Source organism: Tigriopus californicus, chromosome 5, assembly GCF_007210705.1.
Source record: "Tigriopus californicus strain San Diego chromosome 5, Tcal_SD_v2.1, whole genome shotgun sequence".
NCBI lineage: Eukaryota > Metazoa > Arthropoda > Copepoda > Harpacticoida > Harpacticidae > Tigriopus > Tigriopus californicus.
Genome location: NC_081444.1, coordinates 12,425,149 through 12,452,830, shown reverse-complemented (window position 1 = coordinate 12,452,830; position 27,682 = coordinate 12,425,149). Strand labels below are relative to the sequence as shown.

The 27,682-nt window shown below is 43.1% G+C and overlaps 4 protein-coding genes across 4 annotated transcripts; 2 read left to right on the top strand and 2 right to left on the bottom strand.

The window, feature by feature from the left end:
* The first annotated feature begins 39 nt into the window (after positions 1-39).
* LOC131881203 (kinesin-like protein KIF11-A) lies at positions 40-25,530 on the top strand. Its single transcript, XM_059227990.1, has 13 exons — positions 40-257; positions 3,624-3,771; positions 3,842-4,155; positions 4,226-4,615; positions 11,775-11,967; positions 17,824-17,976; positions 19,776-20,026; positions 21,773-21,992; positions 22,080-22,298; positions 22,457-22,624; positions 22,700-23,140; positions 23,218-23,763; positions 25,131-25,530. Exons 1-13 carry the CDS (start codon positions 139-141, stop codon positions 25,278-25,280), a joined length of 3,312 nt encoding a protein of 1,103 aa, XP_059083973.1. The 5' UTR covers positions 40-138; the 3' UTR covers positions 25,281-25,530.
* Positions 6,588-9,294, bottom strand: LOC131881205 (WD repeat-containing protein 37-like). The gene is made up of 2 exons (XM_059227992.1): positions 7,724-9,294; positions 6,588-7,635 (listed from the first exon to the last, which is right to left on the bottom strand). Exons 1-2 carry the CDS (start codon positions 8,640-8,642, stop codon positions 6,956-6,958), a joined length of 1,599 nt encoding a protein of 532 aa, XP_059083975.1. The 5' UTR covers positions 8,643-9,294; the 3' UTR covers positions 6,588-6,955.
* Positions 9,706-11,296, bottom strand: LOC131881206 (uncharacterized). Its single transcript, XM_059227993.1, has 2 exons — positions 10,320-11,296; positions 9,706-10,198 (listed from the first exon to the last, which is right to left on the bottom strand). Exons 1-2 carry the CDS (start codon positions 10,669-10,671, stop codon positions 9,753-9,755), a joined length of 798 nt encoding a protein of 265 aa, XP_059083976.1. The 5' UTR covers positions 10,672-11,296; the 3' UTR covers positions 9,706-9,752.
* A 122-nt stretch (positions 25,531-25,652) lies between the features above and the next one.
* On the top strand, positions 25,653-27,676 carry LOC131881204 (uncharacterized). Its single transcript, XM_059227991.1, has 2 exons — positions 25,653-26,315; positions 26,624-27,676. The coding sequence occupies exons 1-2, from the start codon at positions 25,653-25,655 to the stop codon at positions 27,659-27,661; spliced, it is 1,701 nt and encodes a 566-aa protein (XP_059083974.1). The 3' UTR covers positions 27,662-27,676.
* Positions 27,677-27,682: the final 6 nt, after the last annotated feature.

Below are 27,682 nucleotides of genomic sequence, written 5' to 3'. Positions count from 1 at the left end.
CTAGAGTTGGTCACCCTAGAGTAGAGGGCATAATTCAGTTTCGACCGCGGACTTGACCGAGAAAGTTGGGGTGTCGCGGAATTGACGGTCCTTTGTGTTGGCCTGGATTGGAATTGAATTTGCCCCGAGTGTGTCAATATGTCCGGATCCGTGTCTACGCCCAATCCCGGGCCGGCCAATGCCAGTGGGGTACGGTCCAGTCACAAGAAATGCGAGAATGCGGCCGGGCAAAATATCCAAGTCTACGTCCGAGTTCGGTAAGGCTGGGACCCGGTTTAAATGGCCTGGGGGTGGGGAAGCCACACCTTTTTGACATTTTCATGCCCACGTGATAAATATGTAGCAGATTAAGATAGCTTGACAGAGAACTCAATTCGAACGTTACATTTATAAAGTCGGTTCCAGGTGAGCCCGAGAGAGCGCCTCATTGGCACGACTGACTGGTCCGGGTCCCGTCCAGTATCGTTGTGAAAGAGCGTCAGGTTGGCCGTTTTCTAAGATGCAGTCTCGACATAGTATGACATGACTCCAACATAGTAGAAAAAACACTAAATACGAGTCCGCCTAGCTAGCTCGCATTGCACTTTGTAGGTTTTACTTCCTCTATGGTTAAAGGGTATATGATAGAGCACTGTGTTTAAACAGCAGTATTCAGTTTCGAGGGAAATTCCAAAACATATCTTGGCAATTTTCTACCTCAAAAAGCCAAAGGCAACAACTTTGATTTCATTGCTTTATGGAATTCTAGCCCACATTAAAAAAATGACAGAATCTATAACATTGTAGTATGTATGTTGTGTCTGCAGAATTCAGGTGAATGCGTAACCACGATTACTTACGATGATTGTAAAACAGATTTTCAAAGATTACGCTTTAAGTGTGCTTTAAGCGACATCATGTAGCATACTGATCTACATATTGTGAGACTATGCCAGAAAATGAAACTAATCTTTCATTTTTCAAACTATGGCGAGATCTTGGAAAACGGCAAACCTGACGCTTTTTCACAACGATACTGGACGGGACCCGGACAAGTCAGTGGTGCCGAATCATTTATGATGTCAAATTGTATATATTCATTTGTTAATCCTAGAGAAGCATTTACTTTTCGCGATCTCAATATCCTATCAAGTTCTACCTTGAAAAGCTTATGAATTATTGTCGATTCAATTCATGTTTTCTCATAACCTTAAGCGACAAATCAATACCTGAGACAGGAAATGGCCAAAAATGACACGTCAAAGTATTTGTAATATAAGAAATATATTATACAACGTCCAGGGCAACATAGGCCATTGAAGGTAAACGCTATTCTCCACCGATTAGTTGGCGGTGCTACTTTTTTTAAATCTTAACCTGACCTAATCAAACCTAACCTAACCCAACCTAACCTAACACGATACTAATAGCCCTTAAAGCCTCTATCTAAACCTTTCTAACAGTTTGTCACAAATTTAAAAATGAGCACCGCCAACTAATCGGTGGAGAATAGCGTTTATCGGCCATTGAATAGCAAAACAAATCACGTCATTTGATGCCATCCACCTTCATTGAGCCTGTCCAGTACGGTTTTAGATAGGAAATCTGAATCTGATATTTGACGTCACCCATTCTATTTGGGGAATTTAGGTAATCTTTTTGGGCTTGGTTTTGTTGATTTGAAGATTTCTATTGATGCAATTTTGTCCGTTTACATGAATCATGGAATATCTTGAAACCGCCCTTCAATTATACATGCGTAATGGTTGGCTTATCACAGCTGGCTTATGAAGTCCTTAACCACATTCGGCCATAACTGGGAAATCAAACCACTTTCTATATCAAACCCTTAACAATAAACCAAATGATGAAAAAATTTTGGAGGAAAGACGGCAAAAAGGGGGAAAGAGTACGAGTTACAGTGGATGATTTGGCTACACTCTCGGGCGACAGCTTGACTTTGAGCATAGATTTCTAGGCACTGGACCATAGAAAAGTAAAAATCGTGTTTGTTCTGTTTTTTTTTACTGCATCTGAATCGGTAACCTGTGGACAGTGCAACTCTAGGTGATGGAAAGCAGCGCCTCGACAATCAGAAACTATGGGGACGTTTAGGCAAGCTCTGGCAGGTTCGTTTGTTTGCTGGTACCAGTGTCAGTGATGCAAGTTTGGGGCTTCAAACACGTTTTTGAAAAGCTGACCCTTCTTTCGCATTGCTTTATGAGGAGAGGTCAGTTTTGTTAAAACCAGTTTGAAAACGCCAATTTTGCATCACTAGCATTGGCAGGCAAGTTTGTTTGCTGGTACCGACGCTTGCCTAAATGTCCGAATACCGTACCTAGCAGCCGGTCAGCTGACATTCATTCGCTCTGAAAACTAGTCTGCACTCTCTAGGAGTTGCGTCCTCTATGACTGGATGTCGGACGACCGACCACTAGGTTGGCCAAACAGTACAATTAACCGGTTTGTGATCAATTCCCAGGAGACCATCCATTGTACTGTTTTACCAGATGTGTGGTCGGTCGTCAGCCATCCACTGTCTAGAAATCTATGCTTTGAATAAGGTTGCATGCATCATTGATGGCATTTGTTTGTGCCCCGATTAGAAGGGCTGCAGTTCTGTTATGCATGAATGCAGATTGTTGCTCGAGATCACTCTCAAACACTAGTCAAAAAACAACAACAAGATCTAGTGTTTGGCATTCGATAATCAATTTTAAGACCACATCATTGACTGGTTAGACTTAGACAGCTAGCCGGCGAAGATTGAAAAAAAAAATCAATGCACTCTCCATAGATTTCTTTTAATAACTGATTATTGGTGTGGAACGTTGTTGAGCCCCATAAATCTTCCATACACTCTGGATAACCTTGGTAGACCGTCTCGTCCCAAGCGAGGAATGCAATCGACCCCCCTCTTCCTCGGTCCTTCGCTAAAACTAGGCTAAACCCAATTTATTTCGTGTTAGAACGTTTTCTTGGTGGAACTCTTAAAAGTTGGAAATTCGCGCAAATCCTGTTGCTTTTTTTTCTTGTCCTGTCGTATCAAAAAGTTTTTTTTGAGATTTTCTGAGATTTGCTCCCGAATAACTTTTACATGGTTGTGTTTTGTAACTTGAAATAAGACTAAATTGACTACTTTTATCATTGGTGCTCTTGAAAAGCTCGTATCATCTTTTCTATCGTTCAATACCTTGAATATTGTAAAATCAAGTGATACCCAAATTCATTGACATTACTCCTTATACACCATGCAGGGGGTTGGAGTGGCGCCAAAACAATGAGCATACGGTTGCAAGCTGAGCACTGATTTATTTGGATTTTGAGGCCTGCCAATGGCTTAATGATTGCGGAAGAAATGGGCCAAACAAACGGGGCAGATGCTAAATCAGTCTTGATCCATCAGGAGTGTTGTATTCAAAGTATACAGATTGTTTTAAATGAATCATCCGTCTGTCGTTCAAAATATATTCGTAACAATTGATCGAACCAATCAAGGCTAGGTTACTATCATTTTGCAAATACTGAATTTTATTTGGATCCAAACCAACTATCTAAAACGACTTCCACGAACGTGGTACCATTAGGAATAAAATATGACTTTTCAGCGTGGTCGAATATCAGACTTATACGTTTGTTTTCAGCCCTCTTAACGGTGACGAACGCAATGCCCGCAGTTCGTCGGTCGTGTCCTGTCCAGGGGCTCGAGAGGTCTCGGTCCAAGAGAAACCCTTTTCCCATCTCACCAAGACCTTCAACTTCGACAAGGTCTTTGCCGAAGATTCACGACAGGTCTGTTCATTAACCATGCCCTTTAGGATGATCTGGGTCCATAATTTGGTCTGACATCGAACTCTTTCAGACGGACGTGAGCAAAGTTGTTGTCCATCCTTTGATTAAGCAAGTCCTTCGAGGTTACAACTGCACCGTATTCGCCTATGGTCAGACGGGAACGGGCAAAACTTACACCATGGAGGGACTGAAGGACTTTGAAGGTTCTTGGGCTGATGATCCGGATGCGGGCATCATTCCGCGGTCTTTGGTCGAAATTTTTGAAGCTCGTGACAAAGGCGGATTTGATAAGGATTGCTTCCAAATCAAAGTGTCCTTCCTTGAGCTCTATAACGAGGAAATTTTCGATCTTTTGTGCAAGGGAATGGACCTAGATCGGAAATAGTAAGTGGTACCAGTTGTTTGTGGCTACAATAAAGGAGGGAAGGAGCTCATCTTTCTCTTTGTCTTTCAGTAAAATTTTCGAAGACAGTGCAAAAAAGGGCTCTGTGATCGTGCACGGCTTAGAAGAGCGTGTGGTTCAAACCAAGGAACAAGTGCTCCGAATTTTGGAGGAAGGATCGCTCAAGCGAACCACGGCGGCCACTAAAATGAATGCCTCCTCTTCGCGATCCCACACTATCTTCACCATCACAGTGACCATCACTGAGAAATCCATTGTCGGTCAAGAAAAGTTCATCGAAGGCAAGTTGAATCTGGTGGATTTGGCTGGGTCTGAAAATATCGGGCGTTCTGGAGCTGTGGATAAACGCGCCCGCGAGGCTGGTAAAATCAACGAGAGCCTCCTGACCTTAGGTCGAGTCATCAATAGTTTGGTGAAGAAGGAATCCCACATTCCTTATAGGTGAGCCAACAAACATTACTCCTCAGAGTTTATAATGGATAAGAAAACTAAGGACGACAACTCTCTCCCCAAAGAATTTTTACCAAGGCACACTCCTGTTCCTCTTCATGTCCAAAGCGAGTAGACGCATGACTAATCCCAAAAATATGAAGTTTCGATGCCAAGGTAGTTGGTGTTCCTACCAGATAAGAACCATTTAGAAGAATCCCCTATTCCTAAGGAGCTATTCTTGGCAATCACAAGAAAGCTCATTGGCTACTTTTGGTGAAAGACGTACATAACGTGGCTTTTAGGTAGTCAAAGAATGAAAAAGGAACGTGCCCGTGGTTCAGGAAACTTGTGTTAAATCGTGGTAGGGGATGGGAGAAGGGTGTTCCCCTGTGCATACACTATCCTCTTTCACTTGAGCAGATTTCCTTCAGATATGCATAGCATATAGGATATAGGCAATAGTCCCACTATTTCAATGACTGCCGCCAATGAAAAATAATAACATCTTTCTTGATCAATGTTCACGATCCAATTATTTTAGTGCAGTGCTCGATTTTGTTTGGGATTTTTAAACTGCTCTTCCGGATTTTAACACTAATGCAGAATCTGTAAGAAAAATTAGTTGTAAAGTTATTTGCATTTTCAACCAGACCTTTTTTAGTTGACAACGGTGTTCCGTTATATAGGTCTTCCTTTTCGACCAATTGATGTTCAAGCATAAGTGTAACATACCGTGAACAAGTAGAAAAACCTCTTAACGATCTCGCTGCATCATTTGGGCGTATTATCCAAAAATAGAACTGTACTGTACATGGAATTATCAAGATCGAAAGAGTGTTCAGGTATGCTGCGTCAAGCCTTTTAGTCGCTTCATTAACATTTTCTTGAAGATCATTTAAGAAATGACCGGCAAGGGTCAAGACATGAATTTTGGATCTTGCATATGAAATGTCGAGCATACGAGTAGCAGAAAAAAGACTCTGACCTTGGTCTTGTTGAATTGTGATTGTTTCCTTTGTTAAGCAGAATCTGGAGCAAAATTAGAACGCAACTAAAAAAAAAATAAAACCCACCAAAAGAAATAAAAAAAGGTGCACGTAACTTCATTATAAATACTCTATTGTATTGAATTATGATAGTAGGTATAATTTCTCTCCAAAAGGATATTGGGAGCCAAAGAAAAAAGAGTAAAGTGCACTAGCCTATTAAACAATCCTTCACATATTTTGGGAACAAGAAGAACTTAAGTCATGTCTAATTTTGAATGATTTTGCTACGGAGCACAAAAACGTATTAGTGCTCTAGTAAAGCATCAAATGGCCATGTACTGAAACAGTTTGATAAAGTTGTAAAGATGTAAAGGCTGCAAGGTTCTGCAAAAGGCGAGACAGTCTAGTTGTTCAGAAAAAAAGTCATCTAACCCAAGAAGTATTTAAATGTGCCAAAAAAGAATAAATATTCAACAACATTGTTTAGTACTTCAGAAAGGAGAAAAATCAATGTTTGAGTCTGTGAAAAATGCAAATGAACAAAATGATCGAAAAAAATGCAAATCATGTATTGAAAGGCCCTGTTGATCAGTCACTTGTGCACTACGTGAAACCCTCATAATCAGATAATGTTGGAACGACAATGAAGATTGTCACATTAAGATACCAAACCAAGAGCAACTCAGAATAAAGGGAAGTGAAGGCGAGAGACGTATTTCTCCTTTTAAGCTCGTCCTGGCATGGAAATCACTCCCGTCACTATAAAAGTGTTTGCCAAGCATGAAAGGCTCGTATCATTGACCTTCAATGCTCTGACGTCGCTTTGTCTTTTGGCGGATGAATTTTTTAGGGTAGATATTGCCTCAGTTCAGACTGAGGCTCAATTGTGATACCTTGACTCAAGAATCGAGAATGCGAAAGTAACTCTTAGTGTAAATGAAAATACCTGTTTTGAATCTGTTTGATCGGTAGAATACTTTTCTGTCGAGCTATTCATCTGGACTATAAGTATATTTTTACCTGTTGATAAAACGAATGTAGTGTAGGAGCTGATTTCGAGACAAAAATATGCATGACGGTAGAACAAAGAGTTTTCTGAAGATACTCGTTGAAAGTGATGTGAGGAATGTAGAGAGGGATTCATGACGAAAAAAAAGTGGATAGTACAATTCCTTGGACAGTTCCGCTGAGCTGGAATGACCTTTATTAGCACCAAGATCTTGCCACGAGGAGCCGTTTCATTGAACTCGATATTGACGAGGTGATGGCATTCAACATGAATAGAAGGTTTCTCGCTCTTCTTGTGAGACTTGAGACTGCCGCAGTTCATTGGGAATGCGTTTCACATTCCACTCTTAGGCTAGTGTTTGGATTGAGGATGGTTCTCCTTTCCCAAATGGGACTCTTTATTTGATCCCGGCTCTCGATTCCCCTTGAGACTAAGGTTCAACTTGTGTGATGCATCGTCCTTCACCTCCCGAGGCTTGACACTCCATCCAAGAACCACTCTGTCGAAACCGCATGTGAATAGATTTGGCTTTTTCGTCTCCTCTGACCAAGCTGTGCAACAGGCCATTCGAGAGTGACCCTGGCGGGAGCTGCGAGGCAATCGAGCGATCCGATTTCCATTCAAGTCGTAAATCCGTACATTGCGATTGTCAAAGGGGATCGCGATGAGACCTGATTGTGAGACGGAGATTCGATTCACGCTAGAATCAGACTGAATCATGGCCACTGGTGTCCTCATGTTTCGAAGATCCCAAATTCGTGCAGATCGGTCATCAGAGCCAGAGACTACTTGATTGGCCTCGTGTGTGAACACGGCAGAGGTGACCGTGTCCTGATGTCCTTGGAAGACGGATACAGAATGGATCGATTCTCTGAAGTCCCAAAGTCTAAAAGTACAGTCTTTGGACGAGGTAACCACGAGGCGTGAGGAGGGATGAGTGGCAGCATGTGTCAACTCCTCATCATGCCCTGACAGTTGTTGGAGCAATTCTCCTGTTTGGGTGTCCCAAATGCACGCAAGTTTGTCCCAGCCTGAAAGATTGTGGTCCGGAATGAAAGAAAATTACTTGTTGGAATACTTCGTTTATTGGGGGTTATTGATTGAAATCAGACCACTTACCGGCGGTGACTGCTTGTTCTCCGCCCGGGAGCCAATCTGCGGCTATTGCTACGCCGCTGTGGCCATTCAGTGATCGAAGTGGTGTCCTTAGGACGGAGAATTGGCCGTCATCTTCCAATCCGCTACTACAGCCTCCTAGAAACTCTTTCTCCCCGGGGTCCAGTTCGTCCTCAGATGAGGCCACTCGCCCAGAAGACGATTCGTTGTATAAGTGGACTGCACATTGCCAGATGTGAACGCTTCCGTCTCCACTTGCTGTAATGACTAATTCTTTGTTCGGATGGAAACGTAATGAATTGACGGATCCAGTGTGGCCTGTGTATTGAAGGAGAGGCTGACCGGAATGCATGCCCCATATCATGGCGGTGTGGTCGGCGCTTGCAGTGCCCAGAATAGGTAGACCCATTCGGGACACAGAAACCTCCCAAATGCCGTCTTTGTGTCCGGTATATCGCCTTACTAAGGAGCAGTTCAAGGCTTGTCCTTTCAAGTTGGACATGATTCGGTTGGTTTGAGCGCGAAGCTTGTTTGTGTGTGACCTGATCTTGTGAGCGTACAATGTCTTTGAACCTGCCATTGTCGGATGACCTGCTGCCACTGTCTGGAATTTGATGTTGCCAGACAAGGCATCTGCTTCAACTAGTTCAGATCCACCAATCCCTCCAGCGCTTGCGTGATTGGCATTGAAGGCGCTAAGATTGGACACGGTATGGGCTTGTTGGCGGGGTAGGCGATCAATCTTTTCTTGAAGGCCCACATTTTCTGCATACAGGATCTCAAATTCCCTTTCTATCTGAACAAAGAGTTCGTATAATCGGACCCGGACAGCAGGGGGTAAAGTGGATGCCTCGGCAGCACTCATCATGGCTGCTTTGGTTGGTCCGCTTTGTTGAACTTTGGCCTTCTTGTCCTGAGGCATTATCTTTCTTGCTTATCGGATCGGTTTGTCGAAACTTGTGGGAACTCGAATCTGGAGCGTAATTTCGGGGAACACGAACGTATTTGCCGCTTGAGCGAGGTCCATTACGGACAAGCTACATGCAAATCGTGTGGTCTATTGACGACACTTTGTTTTAGAGACATTATAGTTTGAAATCAGGCACTTGAATGGGCCAAAATTGGCGCTGAGTCGTCTTCAAAGTCTGCGAGTCTGGCGTCGGCTGCGTTCCTCGAGATCAAGAAGCATTTTCTTCGTTGTAAATGTTTGATTTTAAATAAACAATCCCGCGAGACTGTATCTCCTCTTTCCTCCCGAACACTTGAACGGGATCAAGCCCTTTCATTTTTTCCTGAGGCACACATGTTTTAAGCCAAATGAAAGCTACTGGTTCGATAAAGCTCCTTTGCTCTTGTTCCACTTCCACTTCACTTCTTAAACAGTTTTATATCAATTAGCTCCCCACCAAGTCCAATCGCCAAGAATCTTTGAGTAGTGAATTTGATAGATCCATCCGTATGCTCTTTTTGGACAGAGGGATCCTGCCTCTAAAAAATCTGTTTAAAAATAGACTTGTTCCTTTGGCTGAAAGATTGTAGACACACCGAAAGAAGCAAGAGGAGTGAAGTGGAACAACTGCGCCCCCCAGGACTGTCAAGTCTAACTCTCTCTCCCCCTCGTTCTATCCAGCTAACCTAGTGAATGGGCTGTTGACTAGCTAGAAAATCAATAGCTAGCCCGAAGGCTCGGCACTTCCATGAGGCGGGAGCCGAAGGGACCTCCACTTGGTTCGCCCGCTCGCCCGACCGCCTCTCTCTCTCCATCTCTTACTTTGCTCCATCCAAATCGGAATGTTCCCTTCTCCAGGAGCCCCATTATTTATTCTTTTGTACGTATTGCCATTGGACTCAATGAAGAAGAAGAAACTCAAGTTGATATGCGAGTGAGAAGAAGGGATCTAGGATCTTTCCTCTTCTTCGGGCTCTCTGAAGCGCTTGTTTGACGGATCTAAGTTACCTTAAAGCGAATAGTTACGCATCCCAAAAATAAACATCAATCCTTTCACAAAATTTATTCTTAAGTTTGTCAAGACTACGAAACATCGTCCATCGGCGATATGTTGGCCTGAGAGCCATATTTTTTTAGGCAGTAGCCTATGCAGAACACAGCGATGAAAACAATTACTATTATTCCTACGACCCCTCCAACAATGATCCAAATTTTGTCGCCAATTTCGCTCTTATATTCCACATTGCACTCCATAGCAGCAATGCAGGGATGACGCCAGGCAGGAACTTCTTTGGCATCAAATGTGTATTCGATTCCAATGTTTATTACTTTTTGCTCGAGATCGCTCTTCTCATGAGGCGAGAGCACGACCGTTTTGCTGTCTTTTAGGATAAGGCCTGCATTGGGTGACCTGACATCCAAAGGTTGCAGCACCATATCCATCAAGATCGTTATGATGAATGAGCTGATGGGTTCGTCGGTAGCAAAACGCGTCAAATTTAGAACGATATCCAAACCCGGAGAGATCCCTGAAATAGGAATGCCCTAATTAGAAATCTGTATTTGATTATTTACCATACGGATTCAGTGGCAAGCAAGAGTCAAACCTTGAGCAGGCAACACTCTATTAGCTCAAAAAGACCATTTTACCAGAGCCTCGTGCATAAGTCATGGTGAAGGTTGCCTCTGGGCATTGTGTCCTTGCAAGATCCGTCTCGCACTGACACTCAGGCCATACCAGCAGAGGAGGATCAAATTCGTATTGGCCTGATGGACGACAGGAGGCCGTCCATTCGTTCTTTCCGTTGAACTTCTTAACCCCCGGGCATTGGTAAACCACTTGATCTCCTTCGTCAACTGGGCCCTTATCCTGGGACAAGACCACACCTGAAGTACTGTTTGGATAGCCCTCGGGTCGAGGAGGATTCTCAACGCAGGGTAAGGCCATCAGATTACCTTGCAGATATTGGAATAGAATCACAAAAGTTTGAAGGAACTTCATATTTGGCTTGGGCCTCTACTCCGGCGGCCTTGATTCTTAACACTGTTGAGATTTGTTCACCTTTCCTCGTTCTTATTTGCTCCAAGTCAATCCAAGAATCTTGTCAATTATTGGGTATGCTTCCTGCCAATGCTTCCAAGCCTATTTAGATAAAATACCAGTTGAATTTGTTTTATAATTTCATTAGATTCGAGGAGATTACGAGCTTAAATTGTAACAATATCCAATTATATGCCTTCATTTATTTTCCGAAAATATAGCCATAAACAAAAGAGAAAGTCTTGGTTGTCATGACAAGTTAGATAGAAGACCAGTCCTTGACACTAAGTATGATGTACGAGTGCGCAACGATGACTTCTTGAGTAATCTAATAGTTTTACTTCCACTTATGTTTACTTATGAATTAAAGAAAATTATCAAAATATTTCCAATTGATGGAGTCATACCAAGAAGAACTTTGCCTGAAATTTACTCGGATAGTGGCAACATCGCCACTAAAACGTGACGTAGAGAGTACCCATACACGGTGGTCAAAAAGCTGTATCAATCTCCAGAGAAAAACTTAAAAGCAGTGTTTTTTAACAAATTATTTTAGAACCATTGATAGCACAGAGAGATCAACAAACATTGCTAGTGTCACAAACATTGATGAAGCCGCAAAGAAGCCGTTTTTTATTAGTTTCAACATCAGATTGCCTGCTGTATGTATTGTCGTCAGAATTCAAGTGAATGTGTAACTAAGGGTATTTCAAATGAGTATAAACATATTTTCAGAAATTACTCTTTTAATGCGTTTTAAATGACATGATATGGCATATTGGGCTATTTTAACATAATGCAAGAAAAATGACCTTTTACTTTTCTGACATTGAAAATCTGTATCAATTCTTTGGGAATTCAAGTTAAGATAAAACCATGGCATTTTGGAGTTAAAACCCATGAAAATTAGGCCATTAAATCCGATCTAACTAAGAAGCGGTGGAATAAGGTCCAATCATAATTTCTTAGAAAGTGCTATCGAAGTGTGTTTCCAATTTTCATTGATTAGGTTTTTGAATTTTTTTGTATGAAAAAAGCCAACTTACGTTTTTCCTGCTCTCTAGAGAATCCAAGTTGACTCGCTTGCTCCAAGATTCCTTGGGAGGTCGTACCAAGACCTCGATCATTGCCACCATTTCACCTGCTTCTATCAATGTCGAGGAAACTCTGTCCACCTTGGACTATGCCCACCGAGCAAAGAACATTACAAACAGACCCGAAGTCAACCAGAAGATCCCCGTGGCCTCCAAACTCGCGGTAAGATTTGCTTCCTTTTTTACGAATCCTATCCAATCCAAAGTTATTGCCCATATTGGGAGGTTTAGTGATCGTTACATTGGATTGTCAGTTTCAATTGAAACCAGGGACAAAGAAGAATTAGAATGAAGGCAAGTGCTCCGAGAACTCTCAACTACGCATGTTGGTATATAAATGGAGCAATGGTTTTTTTCCATTCTTTGTGTAATGCCTCAATTGGTCTTTGTGGCACCGGGAAGCGAGGAGCCCTGGTTCCTTTTCGGCCTCCTTACTTCCAGCAAAAAATCTGAATCTTGCGCAAAAACTAACCTAATCTGAGGAAGAATGTAAAACGACTGAATGTACTAGGTTTTTTTCATTATTTTCCCTCTTTTTCCTTTCTTTCCATATTCTATACCACGATTGTCCATTTTTCGTGCTACGAGTAGATGAAAGTGCTTTTGGAAAGAATTTCATAGCTTCTGTCCCCCTCAATTTGTCAAAAACTCGGGGAGAATGAGGAGGGACGAACAGGATCATTGTCAATTTGAAACATTTTCTCTCTACAAATGAATTACTACTCAACTTGTCACCTGCCAAAAGCAGAGACCTTGAATTGAAAAAAAGCCTTTTAGCAACGGGATGACCGATTTGCAGTTTCAAACGTAAAAAATTGGCTACCTCCACTCCATGATCAGTATTTGCGTATCTTCCGGAAAAAGATCAATATTCCGAGAAAGGCCAGTCACGCCTTGGGAAAGATGAACTTCTTTGGCTTCATGGTGATATGCCAACTTTTTACTGTATTGCACTCACATTCACTATCTCATTACTTCCCACACATTTGAATGGTTTCCCGAAGCAAATCGTATGGTTGAAAGTCAGCTCCCTCTAATTTGTCCACAATAGGAACTTGGACACACGCTGGAATTGTCCATGAACTAATTTCGATGTCATGAATTTGACAACATATTTGTGTCTCTTTTTTGTATTGTAACTTGTCCTTTGTGTGAAAAAGATCGAAGAGAAACCCAATTCTGTTGGAGCAAAGAATTTGTCGTCGAAAACGAAACAGAGAAGGGACCAAGACAACAATGCTCTAGGACAGGGTAATATAGTCACCATTTCAAAATTAATAAGCCAATGTTTCATTTGAAGTCGAATATTTTGCTAGGGTCTGAAAGATTTTTTGACCTCGCATTCCAAGAGCTCAGCAGCAGCAGCAGCAATTGCTTAAATGTTGGGCTATCCCAAATGGAGTAGGTTTATGTGGCCCAATTTCATTAGTCATTCTGTCTGATCTAATCCAAATCCCAGGTAGCCGATTACATTGAGAGATATGCTCCACGTATGCTTGTAGAAAAACTATTCGTTTTTATCATGCGATTTTGAAAACTGGGGCAAGATGTAAGCTCACTTTCATAAAGAAAAAACGATTGGCAAAGGCAAATTACTGTCAAGATCAATAGCCTCACCCACCCTTGTTTCAAGCTGATTCGAGATGATTCCTTCTATGCTTCTTTTACAATTAGTAATGAGACTTCAGAAGAGTTTTGAGCCCCCTCCTCGTGTTTATTGTTGTGCCCAAGGAATTGAGGTAATTGTCCAAGAGGGAAAAACCTTCAGCATAGAGTTTACAAAAAAAAGTGAATTAGATTCGAGGGAATTTCTCCGAAATCCATTAATGGACAACCCCTTCCAACCTTGATGATTTTTACCGGCAAAGCATCTGACCCTTCATTTGGTTGGCAGGTGGCCACTATTGACATCCAAAGGCAACAAAAAAAAACATGTGGCCTCAGACCCGTAAATTGGCAACCAAAATTGCTTGACCTCTCTAGGCCTAATTTTTTTGGAAGGTTTGGCCTCCACGAGTATTTTGAATGTTCATGTACTGCGGACGCCATGATGGAGGCCGATTAACATCCATGAATGTATCCATAATACTTCGTACGATACGTGAAGTGTTAATTTTGGCACAATAATGGTATTTTCTTTTATGAGGAATTAAATACGTCATTGTATCAATTCCTGAGACAGATCAATTGAATAGACCGACCCTAGAGCTGTAATTATTCACCATTTACTTGATACCTTTGAAATACAATAGATGCTGAAGATGGTCGCCAAGAGACTACTTTTGAGCTTGAATTTTCAGCCATCAATGTTGCTAACGACCTGGCAACGCTGTTCTAAAACACAAATAACATCAATTATTGTTAAATCAAGTGTCATTATCACTAGCATCGGAGCATGTCCTGTCACTGCATACATGAACATAGGAAGTGGTGTCTGCATTTTTGGCTGACCCTATTACACTAGATTGTGCGAGTCAGTTTTGACGGAAATGTTACGAACTTGGCCTGGTTATTTTGAATCTTATTCGCTTGCCCGTACGTTGTTAACTTTATCTGAAACATGACCTTACAGTTTTTCAATGTTATGTCAAGCTGCCTGTCGATTGCGGAACCAAGGTTAGATATTCACGAAAACCTCTCGGAATGGAACCAGACGGGTTTGCTCAAGTATGACGGTGATATCGTTTCGAAACCGAGTTGCTCCTTCTGAAGGTGCCTTGGCTTGAGGGTAGAATGCAACGAAGCAGGGGAGAAATGATGAGGGAGAAGACGGTGATGATCAAGATTACCAAATTTGGACGTGCCCACCAAATCTCCAAGGATTCAATGTAAAGAAGCTTTTTGGACAACTTGGTGGTGGTGGTCAAACTCTGGGACAATCTCATCGGTCTACCTTCTCATCGTCATTTTAGGGACCTAAGTCTTCTTTACACAAACCTTTCCTATGATGGTTGGGGAGCGATGCTTTTGGTGCTCTCGTTAATTTGCCAGCCAGATGTTCGCAGGTGGTTTGCAGCTTTTTCTATGCCATTGATTGTGTTCTTTGAGCTGGTTGACCATTTATGGATCTCTCACCCGACACTTTCGTCTGACATGAAGCCCAGGAGATTGGACGAACTTGGACTTGGCGGGCTTGTTGCCTTGTAATATGTTATTATAAAACTGAAGCCAAATCGAACCGAGCAGAACATTTGATTAGACACGCTTGATGCGTGTTTTATTGTGAATCTTGTTTTCGCATCCCCATCTTGAGAAAAACCAAATGTTCTGCTCGTTTCGTTCGTGCAAGCCCATTTTGGTGTTGTTAGTCGCCGAGCGATAAGTTTTCAAAATAGTTGCACAGATGCACATAATTAGGCCCAAGCTCCTTATTTGTCCACGGCTCGAGCAATATCATCATACCGAGAATCCCGTCAATCTGCACACAAGTTTACACTCGTTTTAGCCTCGTTATTCGTTAAAGGTCCTGAAGAGATCTGCAGATCCTACACACACTCTCCAAAGGCCAAGGCCAATGTATTGCGTCAACTGACATCCAAGGAGAAGTCCGCTACAATCTCGTTGTCTCATTGGCAGATTTCTTCTCAAATGGAAAGCAAAGATCAACTTTTCAACACCATGAGTATGACGGAGGTGAAACATCTTCAAGTCTCAGCTCACCTGTCCTTATCTTGTCAGACTGACGCGCATTTGATTTGATACCTCTAATCCCGGCCAGAAATGAGGGCCATCAAAGTCTCACCACTAAGTAGATTTTGTTTTTTATTTAGAGGGAAAACATTCAATGCGAATGCACATAATCGCTTGTTCTCGGGGCGAAATTTGATTTATTGAAAATTAGAAAAATGAGAACCGAAGACCTTGTTCGAACTTTTAACTGCTCATCGAAACAATCGTTTTCAAAAAAGTAAAAAACGAAAGACTGACCCACATCGCTATTGTTAGTTTAAGTCATATTCCACCTCTCACGTTTCTTTTGAGGGGAAGGAGTGATGTGCCTATTTATTATTTTAAAAGAAAGTACGTCTTCAGACGAAATGACAGTTTTAGAGTACACCTTCCCACCCCTTCCCTCGAGAAATGGGCCTCACGAAAGCGAGTCTATCGAGGGAGAATGCGGATGAGTGAATATGTCAGTGAGAGTGCATGTCCTGATTGATTTCTTGATTGAGCACAACATGCTTGTTATCCCTGATGGATCTGCTCATTCTTTCTTTCTCTTGCTCTGCATCCAGGTCATTGAAGGATGGATGGTTTCTTCGATTTTGTGCACCAATATTATCAGATCTCTTTGGCGTATCCAGCAGCCTCTTAATTGAGACTAAATTCAAAGCATATTTGGTTTAATGATCACCAACACTCGTTGAGGGAGAGGGAGCGAGATGATCTCATCATTTACTCCTTCATTCTTCATTACCCAAAACGTGTTGTTGCACTCAAGTAATTTTGCTATGAAAGTATCAAGGAGAATGAGAGTGAGTGCGAGAGAGAGAGAGAGCTCTCAGAACACATGCCCAAAAGTCGGCTGTCCAATCCATTCATGGTGGGCTCACAGTCTGCTAAACATCCTACCTTTCCTGGGGCTGCAGCCAAAGTTTCAGAACAAGTTTTAATCACTTGGATCTAAAACCTTAAAATATCAAGAATCTGCCAAACCGACCCGAAACTAACTTCAGCCTGGATCAGTGAATGAGACTCATCAAGTTTTCTTAAACATATACACTTGTTATTGCATGAATGATTATGAACTATTGTCCGGCTCATGTGTAGCCAAATGGAAAATCAAAGCACTTTTTAAACCTCGGAATTGCCTCCACCGTCTTCCTCCGTCTCGAACACCGAACACCTTGCCGAGTTTGCGTTTGAATAAGTTGGCGGTGATGTTTTGGGGTGCTTGCCGCAAGACCTGATGTTACAGATCACGGGGGTGTGGGATAGGAAACGAAGTAGGAACGAAGTTGGGGGATTACATTTTCTGAAGAGGGAGCGGAGCGTTGATACTTCTTGAGATTTGCTTTGGAAAACTGATGCGTGGAGTCAGTTGCCGCACGAGTCGAGCTTGGTGAGGATGTCCAAAGATGGTGTGAGAAATGACAGGAGGCGATGATGAAGAAAAAGAAGAGCGGACTCACAACATAGCTTGAGTGCTTGATGAGTGATTTGAGAAGCCGATTCATCTCGCTGCAATCCTCGCCAACATAGTAATAAGCTAAATCAAGACTGACCACCGAACCTGCCAAGTGAAACCAAGTACCCATTACCCACTTCTCATTGAAGAGAGAAGAGCCACTAACTGCCAAAGTCCATTAACCCAACTGTGATCGAAGTCTTGGTCAAGATGATCTCCACCTACTTGAACCACCTCACCATCACCTCCTCGTCCTCCATGTCGTCGTTCTCCTCTGCTTAAACGGCGGGGTGTGCGTCAAAACTATTGCGAGGCCGGGACAATCAATCCACGCCATGAATAACCGACAAGCCATGTTTTTTGATGAGGATGCCGAACTCCGGAATCCGCTGAGTCCAAAGCCTAGAATCATTCATAATCCGGCAGCGGACTTTGCTAACGAAGAAACGCCTTTGCAAAGACCGAGGCCGCCAGAGCGAGTGGCCTCGCGTCAACCTCCTCAGGAATCCGAGCAATCGCAACCAATGCAACAGTCCCGTCACTTTCGTCGTCAGCCGGATGCCATGCACCTGGATCCATGGACACGAAGGCTCTCTAAACGAGCCTCCGTGTTGTGGCAATCTGTGCCAAGGCAACCAAACTATTCTCAAGACCATGAGAACTCTTCCAAAGTGCAGCGCTACTCCTGCCGCGAACTTTTGTGCGTCTGTCTCATACCCTGTGCTTTAATCGCGCTGGCACTAATTTTTATTTCCATTATTGCTACATACTTCACTGTGACCACGGTAATAGCTTCCGCTTGGCTTGCCTCTCGTATTCCACCCTCGAGACCATCTAAATCCGGCCTTGACAACTCTGTTTATGTATCTTGTTTTTTTATCTCTCCTCCAGGAAATGCAAGCACGTGTGGATCAGATCCGGCGAGAATTGGACGAGCAAAGAGAACGAGATGGAGGCGTGTTCATGAGCCAAGAGAAAAAGGAGGAGTTGGAGAAGAAAGGACAAGAACTTGAACAACTGAGGAAAGAATTCCGGGAACTCGCGGTAAGCTCTCTTTCTCATGGTAATCCGTGACATACGGAAAAAAGAGCGAACGGCAAACGGCACTTTAATGGGCTATTTGATTATGTGATTTGCATCATCGCTCTTCAAAATGTTGGTGACATTGAAAGTTTTTAGCTCCACTTGCGTTTTTCAGGCAATACTCGCACAAGTTTCCTTTTAAGTTGCCTTAAATTTACGTTTACGCCTGGAGCTGCGTTAAGTGAGTGTGAAATTGCAAATGGGTTTTTTAAATGAGGGCTTTTTTGTCGAAGGAGGAAGGGGAAACACATTAACGGCACTTCCTCCACCATATTAAATCCTTGAGTTCAGACGAGAGCAAGCTAGTATGCCTCAACATATCCAAAATAGCCAGGCATTTTCAATCTTCTGCCCTGTCATTGGTCAACGAGAGCCCAACTCTCTCCACCTCCAAAAGCGGTATTGAACTTGAATAAGCTTGGCATATTTTACCTGGTACTGTGTCTGCTTCGAAGTTCGGGTTCTCGTACACTCCGATAAGTCCCCCCTTTATGCCCTCCTCTATTCACTCCAACCCACTCATAGGTGCACTACACAAACAGAGTAGTAGGTACGTACATACCCTCCATCCACTCAGTCGACCCTATTTGATTATTGAGAGAGTGCGACCCTCATTTTTGTTACATTGAAATTGGATTTTGAGATGTTATCACCACTTGACCTGTTCACTCGCCTTCAGCCTCAACTGCCAAGTGGGCGTTGGCCCTTTGAGCTTTGACTCACTTGTTGGAATGAACTTTATGAGAAATCGCCATCCGTTACATTTTTACCGGTAGTGGATTTGTGGATTCACGGACAAGTCGTAAAACGAAGACTTGCATTAGGCCTGGCTGTTAACCCGCTCGTGATAAGGATGTTCCTTTCAATGCACCTGACAATTTGCAATTTACAATGGCCAAACTGAGCAACTCAGACAGAAGAGGGAGGGCCTGAGCGAGCCCACGATTCTTTGGGACCGAGACTTTTCTGCCGGCCATAAATTCTCCGGGGGGGGGGCATGATTTGCATGAGAATCAAAACGGATTATTGAGAGGGGTTGGGCTTCGACGGAAATGGTTTGGATTGAAGATTATCATTTGAAACGGGCCTAATCCGACCAAAATAGACGAAATTGTCTGGAAAATGGCCGTGAAGAGAATCACGTATCGTTTGACTCACCCTGTTTGTTTCCTACCTGACTGACACATTTGCATAACAGAGAGCGACCCAACGGCTTTTCCCCCCCTCGCTCTTACACTGGCTTTTTGCCAAGTGATTACTCGTACCTCGACCTTCATTGCAAAAATCACTCTCTATCTTCGCATTAAATACATGTCGTCTCAGGTCGAGATCAATTTCCTCGCGCCTTGACGCCATTCAATTGAGTATTGTCTCTTTCCACTTCGATCAAATGTCGAGAAGATCCGTGTCAGTCGGACGTCATCACGTCAAAATTTAGCCTCGCCTTATTATCAATTGGCCAAACGTCTGCCCGTTTTTTTACCCTCATCCCCTCTTTGAAAAGGCCAAAGAGATGTGGCTTCATTTTTCATGTTTCCGTCTTTCGCTTCTCGAGTGGAACGATCGTGAATAGTCTTGTCTTCTACGTACGTACTTTATCCTCAGACTCCTCTGACTCCCCCTCATTTCAGAAGACTGGTACCTTAAAAGAGCGATTGCGATCTGATGGCGATGACCTTTTGTAAATTTATACGGATTTAAGAAGGAATTCGTTGCTAAAGATTCATGACATCATTATTTGTTCCTACGAAACTTTCCAGAGCTTGTTCGACCTGAAAACATCCGAAAACGCGAAACTCCAGGAGGATTTAACCGACACCATCAAGCAATTGGAAGAGAAGAGTGTGATCCTGTACAAGACCCAGGAGGAAAAAGAGGTCCAGGAACATTTGGTGGATCGCCACAAAGACACCGAGGAGAAGATCAAAGGCCAAGCCTTCGAATTGCGAGAGGTGGCTGATCAGCAATATTCCGATTTGGACAAGCTTCATGCTAGTCGAGAGCGAAAAAGGTAGGACGAGTTTTTCCGAGCAAATCATTCTTGTGGGGTTGAGAATCGGCAATCACGGTTATTTCCCCATAGGGAACAAAAGCCAAACCCAATGAACGAATGAATGAATGATGATCTTCTTGAGGTCTTGATGGATGTTTGTCCTTTTGAAAACGAAGAGATTTGTCGTCAAGTCCCAAGATTGAACGACTTCTTCAGGTTGAGGTCATGTTATCCTTATTTTGACAAACGACACTCTCAAGTCAAAATTTGACGATGTGAGACCTAGGTTTTTTTTTTGTATTTGAGCAAATTCGACCTTACTCGACAAACGGACTGTCGAAAATCACGAAATGAGAGCAGTATCTAAAGATAAGATGCACCTTAAAATGAGCAGAGTGAATCGATTCAGTACGAAATGTTTCATGAAAAAAGTTCTGACGGATTTGGCTCCTTGTCGATCAAGTTTCAAGAAAGCATTTCGAGATTTGTCACCAAATGTCACTCTCGAGGCGCAGAAATGCTATAACGACAAGATGTGCAAATGTCAACGGGGACGCATTTCAAAACAAGGAAAGTGTTTTGAATTCCAACACACTTCTTCACTTGATTGACAAGAGAAAAACACGCTATGGTCAGTCCATGCCTCACTCAAAAAATGAGTGGTCAAGGCTCATGTTAGCACCTTGAGCTATATTGAAGTCAACACATTTGGTGTCAAGTCCAACAAAGACAAGTGGATGATGATCCTCTTGTGCTGAGCGATGAAAGTCACCCTTGCACAAAATGGCCGAGAGAATGGATTTCAAATCAAGGCTTTGAACGTCATGCTTGGAAATCTGAAGGGGTTAGTCAATGGAAGAGTTGAATGTGCTATTAATCTTGCCAAGACTTCGGAAGCCCACTCCATCATGTCTATATTTGTTTTCTCGGGTGTTTTTTTGCCTCACTCGGCCGCGATAGCATTCAAGATGAATCATTGCTAATCCACCTTGAGAAATTCTGGACTTGATATAATTCCTGCAAGTCTTCTTGCATCGAAAATGTTCCAGCCTCGCGCTTCTGACCAAAAGATATTCAAATCAAAAAAGCAACACTTTTAAGCTGGGACTATTAGTTTTGGTGGGTTGACTTTTTGATATATGAGCCAAAATTGGCTGGTTTCTGTCAGTGATTGCCAAGTTTGTCCGGCCAAGTCATTTGGATTCAAATTGCTGAGCTGGAGCGATTGAACGGTAGACAGAGAGCCACTGCTCAATGAGCATGTTCTGCCGATGTCTCATTGTCTACATTTGGAATACTACTGACACGTAAGGCCAAGCAAGCAATACTAAATATTTGAGGACGAAAGAGCAAAAACGACGCAAGAAACAAAGATTACATTAGCCTATTCAGGAGAGGCCTTTTGCATTCTGATTATCGTTATCGTTCATCATCGTCCCTCCCCACGCCCATTTTCATCTCGAATCTGACAATTGATTCTTTGTCCAGTCGAATTAAAACGAGAGATGGTGCACACTGATTAAGATCTCAAGCCCTCGAATGAGTTATTTGGAGACCTTATTTACTCACCCACGCTTCATCAAAATCCAGAATACGATGGCGTGGATCCATTTGAGTCGCCGTCACTGCCATAGCCTACTCTATTTATGGAGATTGAATGAGGATGGTGACTGATAAATCCCTTTCAAATCGAGAATTGGCATCTCTCTCGGAATTTAAAACACATTTCATGGGCTAGTAGTCATTTTTCCTGATGTCTTTCAGCGAGTTGGAGAAACAAAATGCCAAGGTCACCTCCAAGTTCCAATCTCAGTCGGTTAATCGGTTCGTTCGGATGGAGACTTTGTTGGATGAGCGTGGTCAAACCCAAGACAAACTCTGCAACATTGTGACTGTCAAACAGAACGACGTGGTCAAGATGAGCGAAACGTTCGGCCAAGATACCGTCGAAGAGCTCGCCAAAACTAATGACGACGTCAAGCAGGTAGATAGATAGGAATGAAGAGCTATGTATTTTTTTGTACTTCGGCAGATTACTTACTGGAAGCGACGGTGTTTGATTTTTCCCTAGGTCATGACCAAAGTTGATAGTTTAGCTGCGTCTCACATGAAGTCGGAGCAAGAGTTCCTGTCCCAAATGCTTCAAGGAACGAAGCAAAAGATGGACAGGCAGAGCTCGACGCTGCAGAAGCACCTCACCAACACCTTGAGTGTGACGCAGGAGCAAGAGACCTCGTTGCGGAGACAGCAATCATCGATGGATTCCATGATCGATGCTTTCAAGAAACATGTAAGTCTAATAGCGCATCCCCTTCACTTTTGAAATATCTCGTTCACATTCCAAGGTTTGTTTATCCCTGCATGAGCCAACAATTGAATGGTTTCGCAGGGTGGGCTTTGAATCTTATCTCATGTATTCTTCATCCAATTCTCGAACTCATTTCGTAGGTTTCAATGGATGAGAGTTTAACATCCAGCTTTAAGGACTTCCTCGCGGAGATCATGTTGACCACAGACAAGAAGCAAATCGAATGTTTCGCTAACGCCAAAACCGTGTCCATCAACAACGAGGACACAATGAACGCCTTAGTGGAAACCCTAGATGCCAAGGAACGGGTAAGTACAAACCAATTGGAAAAATGCTCGCATCCGAGTCCTAGTTAACCTTTTCCCTGTGCATGTTCTCCGTAGAAAATGGAGAAAGACATGACTCAATTAACCGATATCCTCAACGCCAACCGTGCGGAGTACAAGGCCATGTTCGAGGATCTTCGCTCGAGTATCAACACTATTCGAACCAATGTCCGATCGGCTCAAAAAGAGCACACCGAATCCAGCACAATCGTCTCTGGAGCTTTGGAGAGCATCCGTCAGCGAAGCCATGCTTTCGATAATGGACACGAGGAGATCGGCATCAAGACCATGGGACACGTCAACGATCTCTATCAAGATCAATTGGCCGCCTTCAAAGTGGTCCAGGGCGGTCTAAACCGGATTCGAGAGGATGAGAAGACATTTGTGGCCCAAGCACAAGAGGACGAGAAGGCCAGATATCTGGGCATGGAACAGGAACTCCGGGTCCGATCCGATGAAGCACCGCAGCAAATGCAGACCTTACAAGAGCACACGAGGGTAAGTGCTTACTTAGCTTCTCGGATCTAATCCATGAACTGTGTGTTATCTGTAACCTATGTGCTGCCTCCTTTTAGAGCGTGCAAAAGCTCAGCGCCGAGTCTCTGAAGGCCTTGGAACGCAAGACAGAGTCCCATCAAAGCATGATCGTCAAATGGAACAAGGAGGGCTTGTCCGACTTTGACGGGTGTTGTTCCCAAATCAAAGACTACGATCAGAAGCTCCGTAACGAGGTGCTGGAGGCTCGCCATAAGGAATCTCTATACTTCACCAAAGAACTGCAGAACGACCGACCCACGGGTGAAACCCCCGGTCGTATCGAGCGAGCCTACCCGAAAACCATCATCGAAGGAACACCAGATGAGTTGCGGATTCGACGATACCGACAAACGCGCGATTTGGGCGCTGCCATGCGGTTGAAGATCGACGAGGATGATGACGACGACCTGGATACGGACTCGGTGTACTCGGCTTCCACCAATGTCACCGAGAGTGATGTGTTCCATGAGAACAATAGCAGTCGGGAGATCTCGAGACAGAATTCGAATGTGGAAGAGTCGATGGTCACCAATGTGAGCAGGATTAGTAGCGGGACTGAGGAACCTGGATACGTCAGTGATGCCGTAAGTGAAATAATGAAAATGTTCCGCTCCCATGGTGACGTGCATTTTAGCCAAATGTTAGTTCCCCTGATTGATTAAAGACTTCGTAGGTATTTGTTAGAAATTCAACCATGGCGGTGGTAAAGAAATTACAGTAATTCGTTTAAAGGATCTCTTACCCCATTGCATCGCAAAATGGTGGAAGTGTAATATCCAAAAAAACAAAAATTACTCGTTCCGGTTTTCGACTCCCAAAGCGGTCTCTGATTTTTGTCTGTTTTATCGTACTAACCGAAAGAAACTTGAAACTTCAGGAGGTAATCTTCCCCAAAACAGAAACTGCCAATTGCCGAAACATTAGAATGACCGACAAATAACAAATATAATGAGCAAATCGTTATAATGTGATATTTGCTAATGCGTGTGTATATTACACCAAATTTCACAACTCATTTCCATGCCGCAGGTTATTAGCAAGGAAAACCTAAAACGTCAATAATTTATAATGCTGTTTTCCTTCATGACTTTTCGTGTTTTTGTTTTATGCCTGCTAGTAGCAATGTATCTGTAGCAATCATTTTTGGATTCAGAATCAGGCGTGTTCATTTTCTTCCTGATTGAACTCGATGCAATCCCAATGGCAAGACGGGAGATGTCACGTAAATGGCTTTTATCGTACGATCGCTTCAACATGCGCCAATGATCGGAAATCGATCATCTTCATCAATCTGGTCCGAAAAATTTAAGTAAAAACAAAAATCAACATTCATAATAACATATATTATAAATCCAATATCGCTCGAAGTCTGGTGAACGTACGAAAACCTAATATTCCAACGTAGCGTCGCCTTTTATTCGTCAATTAGACGTGGCTAAATGATTTTTCGAGCATTACTACTTCTAGTTGAATCTGAACGAACCCAGGGTAACTGAGCCCGTCTTCACGGCGCTTTAGCCCCAGCAACCATATCGCTAAGAATTGCCGAGTTTTCTAGCCTGACATAGACAAGCTTTGATTGGCATTTCGAACCTGATCCAGTGCACGTTTAGAGAAGATTTTTATGCAATTTTTAATCGAATTTGTGTTTTAATGATTTAACGGGACATGCTCATATTATTGAGGGTGGCTACTGATTCTTTAACACAAGGGAACAGTTTTTTAAAAACGAAACGTCTAAAAAATTAAGGAATTAAAGACCGAAAAAAGAGGTCACAGCCCTATTTATACTACATATGAAGTAAATTTGTTATCACCATGTATGTAATAAAATGAAAGATTTGTAATTTGTATGTATTTTTTTGCATTGATGAAACATCTACATCAAAATGTCTACTGAAAACTTGCCTGCTGAAAACTTTCTCACACTGATTCTCCTTACTCTAAACAGGAGAACAAAGAGCCAGGTGAACACAAGTTTGCTCATCCAGGATCGAAGTTGAAGCCACCAAAGACCTATCCAGCCACATCTGCCCCCTCCGTTGGCTCCCGTTCCAGGAGCTCGAGTCGGACCAGGAAGATCCTCACTCAATCCAACTAATCCTTCCGTTGCATATCGCCGATTCTAGAATCCGTCAATTACAACTCGTGTATCCCCTACTCTTAGTACTGAACTCTAGGTGTGTGTGGCTATGATGATTCGCATTGGTTTTTGTATCAATGGCACACACAAATACCTATATTCTTGCTGGAATGCCCTGTTCCCTCTCTTCCCATTGATACTATAAAGGCCTTGTACATGGTGACACTTGTAACAGTAATACGAAATAATAAACAAATTTCCTTTGTGAGCGTGACTTACTTCGATACTTCCAAATTCGATATTGGCTCTGCAACCTTTGCATGTAAATCCCAATCATGAGGCATCATTGCATCTCAGAAAAATGCTCAGTATCGGCCAATCAGTGAGACCATGAGGCTGCTTTTCTTACCTTTGGTTTTGATGATGATCTTGGGCCAAACGGTTCAAAGTCTCTCAATCTTCGAGCACTTGAGCGCAATTTTGAGGAATGATCTTCGATGTGATTTCGTCTTCATCAATGGAACACCCAAGGATACGGGTCAGCCATGGCCAAACTTAGTCACTTCTCTTCAACTGGAAAGTTTGGCACCATTCGTCACGACACATTGGCTACACACAACGTGTTTGGTATTAGTCGAGGATATTGCCTCCCCCCAAGAATATGAGCAATTATTGACTATGTTCCAAAAACTGGCCGTATCCAAGCGAGTGCTCGTGTCTAGAGTTCCAAGGAATGTCTCTCAATACGAGGATAATCTTCACCTGAGTTTCACGGCGGTGGTCCCAAAGTTCGAGAGTAATGTGGGTGAAGAGGCTCATTTGGTATTCAAGCCAATCCAGTCACTGCAAGGTCGGAAGTTGAAGGTTCTTCACACGAGTCCGTGGCCTCACCTGGTCTTGACTGAAGTGAACGGGTCCTCGGTTGCTACGGGAGGCACGAACATCCTCTATACTAATGCCATGAGTGAAAAATTTGGGTTTACTTATTCGGTCACCCGTTTACTGTGGTATAAGAAAGTTAACAATGGAGTGGCCACTGGATTGTTTCCATCCGTAAGTAATTCACTTTGGGGACGTTGCTACTCATAGATATGCTTAAAAGAGCTTAACTTGATGCTCTTGGGTACATCGATGTCTCATTTTTCCGAGAATTTGTCAAAAGGACTATTACACGTAACTGAGAGTTCTCCCTCATACTTCAATTATGGAAAAAAATGATAAGCTTTGTCATAAATTCAGAACTTGTTGCCTACACATTTTTCCCTGCGAGCTTAACTTTTTTAGCAACTTCAGTTACATGTCGAAAAATGGTCACACTCATCTGTGAACCAGTATCTTAAGCATCCATATATATTTTCCAGATCCAAGCCAGAGAGGGTGATCTCGGATTAGGAGAGCCCATTATCACACATGAGAGATTCACCGAGGCTGATTTCAGTACCTACACATACTTATGGGACTTAGGTATCAAAACCCTCAAGCCCAAGGAAAAAGACCCGGCCACTACTTTACTACTTGTATTTGACGTCTACACCTGGTCAGCATTGGCGGTTTTAACCACCACCATTTCGTTGTTTCTTATTGCGGCGGATTATATTTCCCAAAGCCGACACGAGGTAGACATATTCCACTCCCTTTCGCTTGCTCTGGTCTCTCCGCTTCAAGAAAGCTTGCCCAATCGGTTGTTTCATTTCACCGAATTCCAAGCTCGCTACGTCACCCTGTTCTTCTGGCTGATCATGGGCAACGTGATTTCCATGGCTTACCGCTCGAATCTTTTGGCAGCATTGGCAACAAAGGAATACGACAAGCCCTTACAAAACGCTGAAGAAGTTCTGGATTCGGGAATGAGAGTCTATGCCTTGGCCGGAGCTCTACTCTCCCAAGGGATTCGAGATTCGTCTCGACCGGTTTTTCAAGCCATATACCGCGATCTGGTCGTTGGCAAAGGAGGATTATATGATTCTGGCGTTGATCGGACTCTAATGAATTTGGAGGTCGAAAGAGGCGAATCCTTGATGGTCGGGTCACGAGCTGGGACTGAACGGGATTATAAGTTCGTGTTCATTGACGATAGCTTCATAAAGGGTTTCACGGGTATGATTGCTCCCAAGGGTAGCCAGGTGCTGCAAATGGTCGACCCCGTGATTCAGCGACTCCAAGCGGCAGGAATCATCAGCAAATGGGAGAGTTCCTTTTTCTTTGAGGATTACTTAGTTTCGGCTTGGGCAGGAGATGTGGAGTTTAAAGAAACGACTAAAGAAAAACCCTTGGACTTCATCATTTTCCGGCTGACATTCACACTTTTTGCTATCGGGATGTGCCTGTCGGGTTTGGCTTTCATTGGAGAGATCACCAATGCTGATCGTTTACAGAAAAGGGTCCTCAACGTGATGTAACCTTCAGTCATTTTTGTGTAA

What these genes read in the sequence shown, in the direction of transcription:
- LOC131881203 (XM_059227990.1), top strand. Translation starts at nt 139, where the DNA reads ATGTCCGGATCCGTGTCTACGCCCAATCCCGGGCCGGCCAATGCCAGT. An exon ending in AAGAATTCCGGGAACTCGCG is followed by an intron (nt 17,977 to 19,775) that starts GTAAGCTCTCTT and finishes GAAACTTTCCAG; the next exon opens with AGCTTGTTCGACCTGAAAAC. An exon ending in GCTAGTCGAGAGCGAAAAAG is followed by an intron (nt 20,027 to 21,772) that starts GTAGGACGAGTT and finishes GATGTCTTTCAG; the next exon opens with CGAGTTGGAGAAACAAAATG.
- LOC131881205 (XM_059227992.1), bottom strand. Translation starts at nt 8,642, where the DNA reads ATGCCTCAGGACAAGAAGGCCAAAGTTCAACAAAGCGGACCAACCAAA. An exon ending in AGAACAAGCAGTCACCGCCG is followed by an intron (nt 7,636 to 7,723) that starts GTAAGTGGTCTG and finishes ACAATCTTTCAG; the next exon opens with GCTGGGACAAACTTGCGTGC.
- LOC131881206 (XM_059227993.1), bottom strand. Translation starts at nt 10,671, where the DNA reads ATGAAGTTCCTTCAAACTTTTGTGATTCTATTCCAATATCTGCAAGGT. An exon ending in GACTTATGCACGAGGCTCTG is followed by an intron (nt 10,199 to 10,319) that starts GTAAAATGGTCT and finishes TTCCTATTTCAG; the next exon opens with GGATCTCTCCGGGTTTGGAT.
- LOC131881204 (XM_059227991.1), top strand. Translation starts at nt 25,653, where the DNA reads ATGAGGCTGCTTTTCTTACCTTTGGTTTTGATGATGATCTTGGGCCAA. An exon ending in CCACTGGATTGTTTCCATCC is followed by an intron (nt 26,316 to 26,623) that starts GTAAGTAATTCA and finishes TATATTTTCCAG; the next exon opens with ATCCAAGCCAGAGAGGGTGA.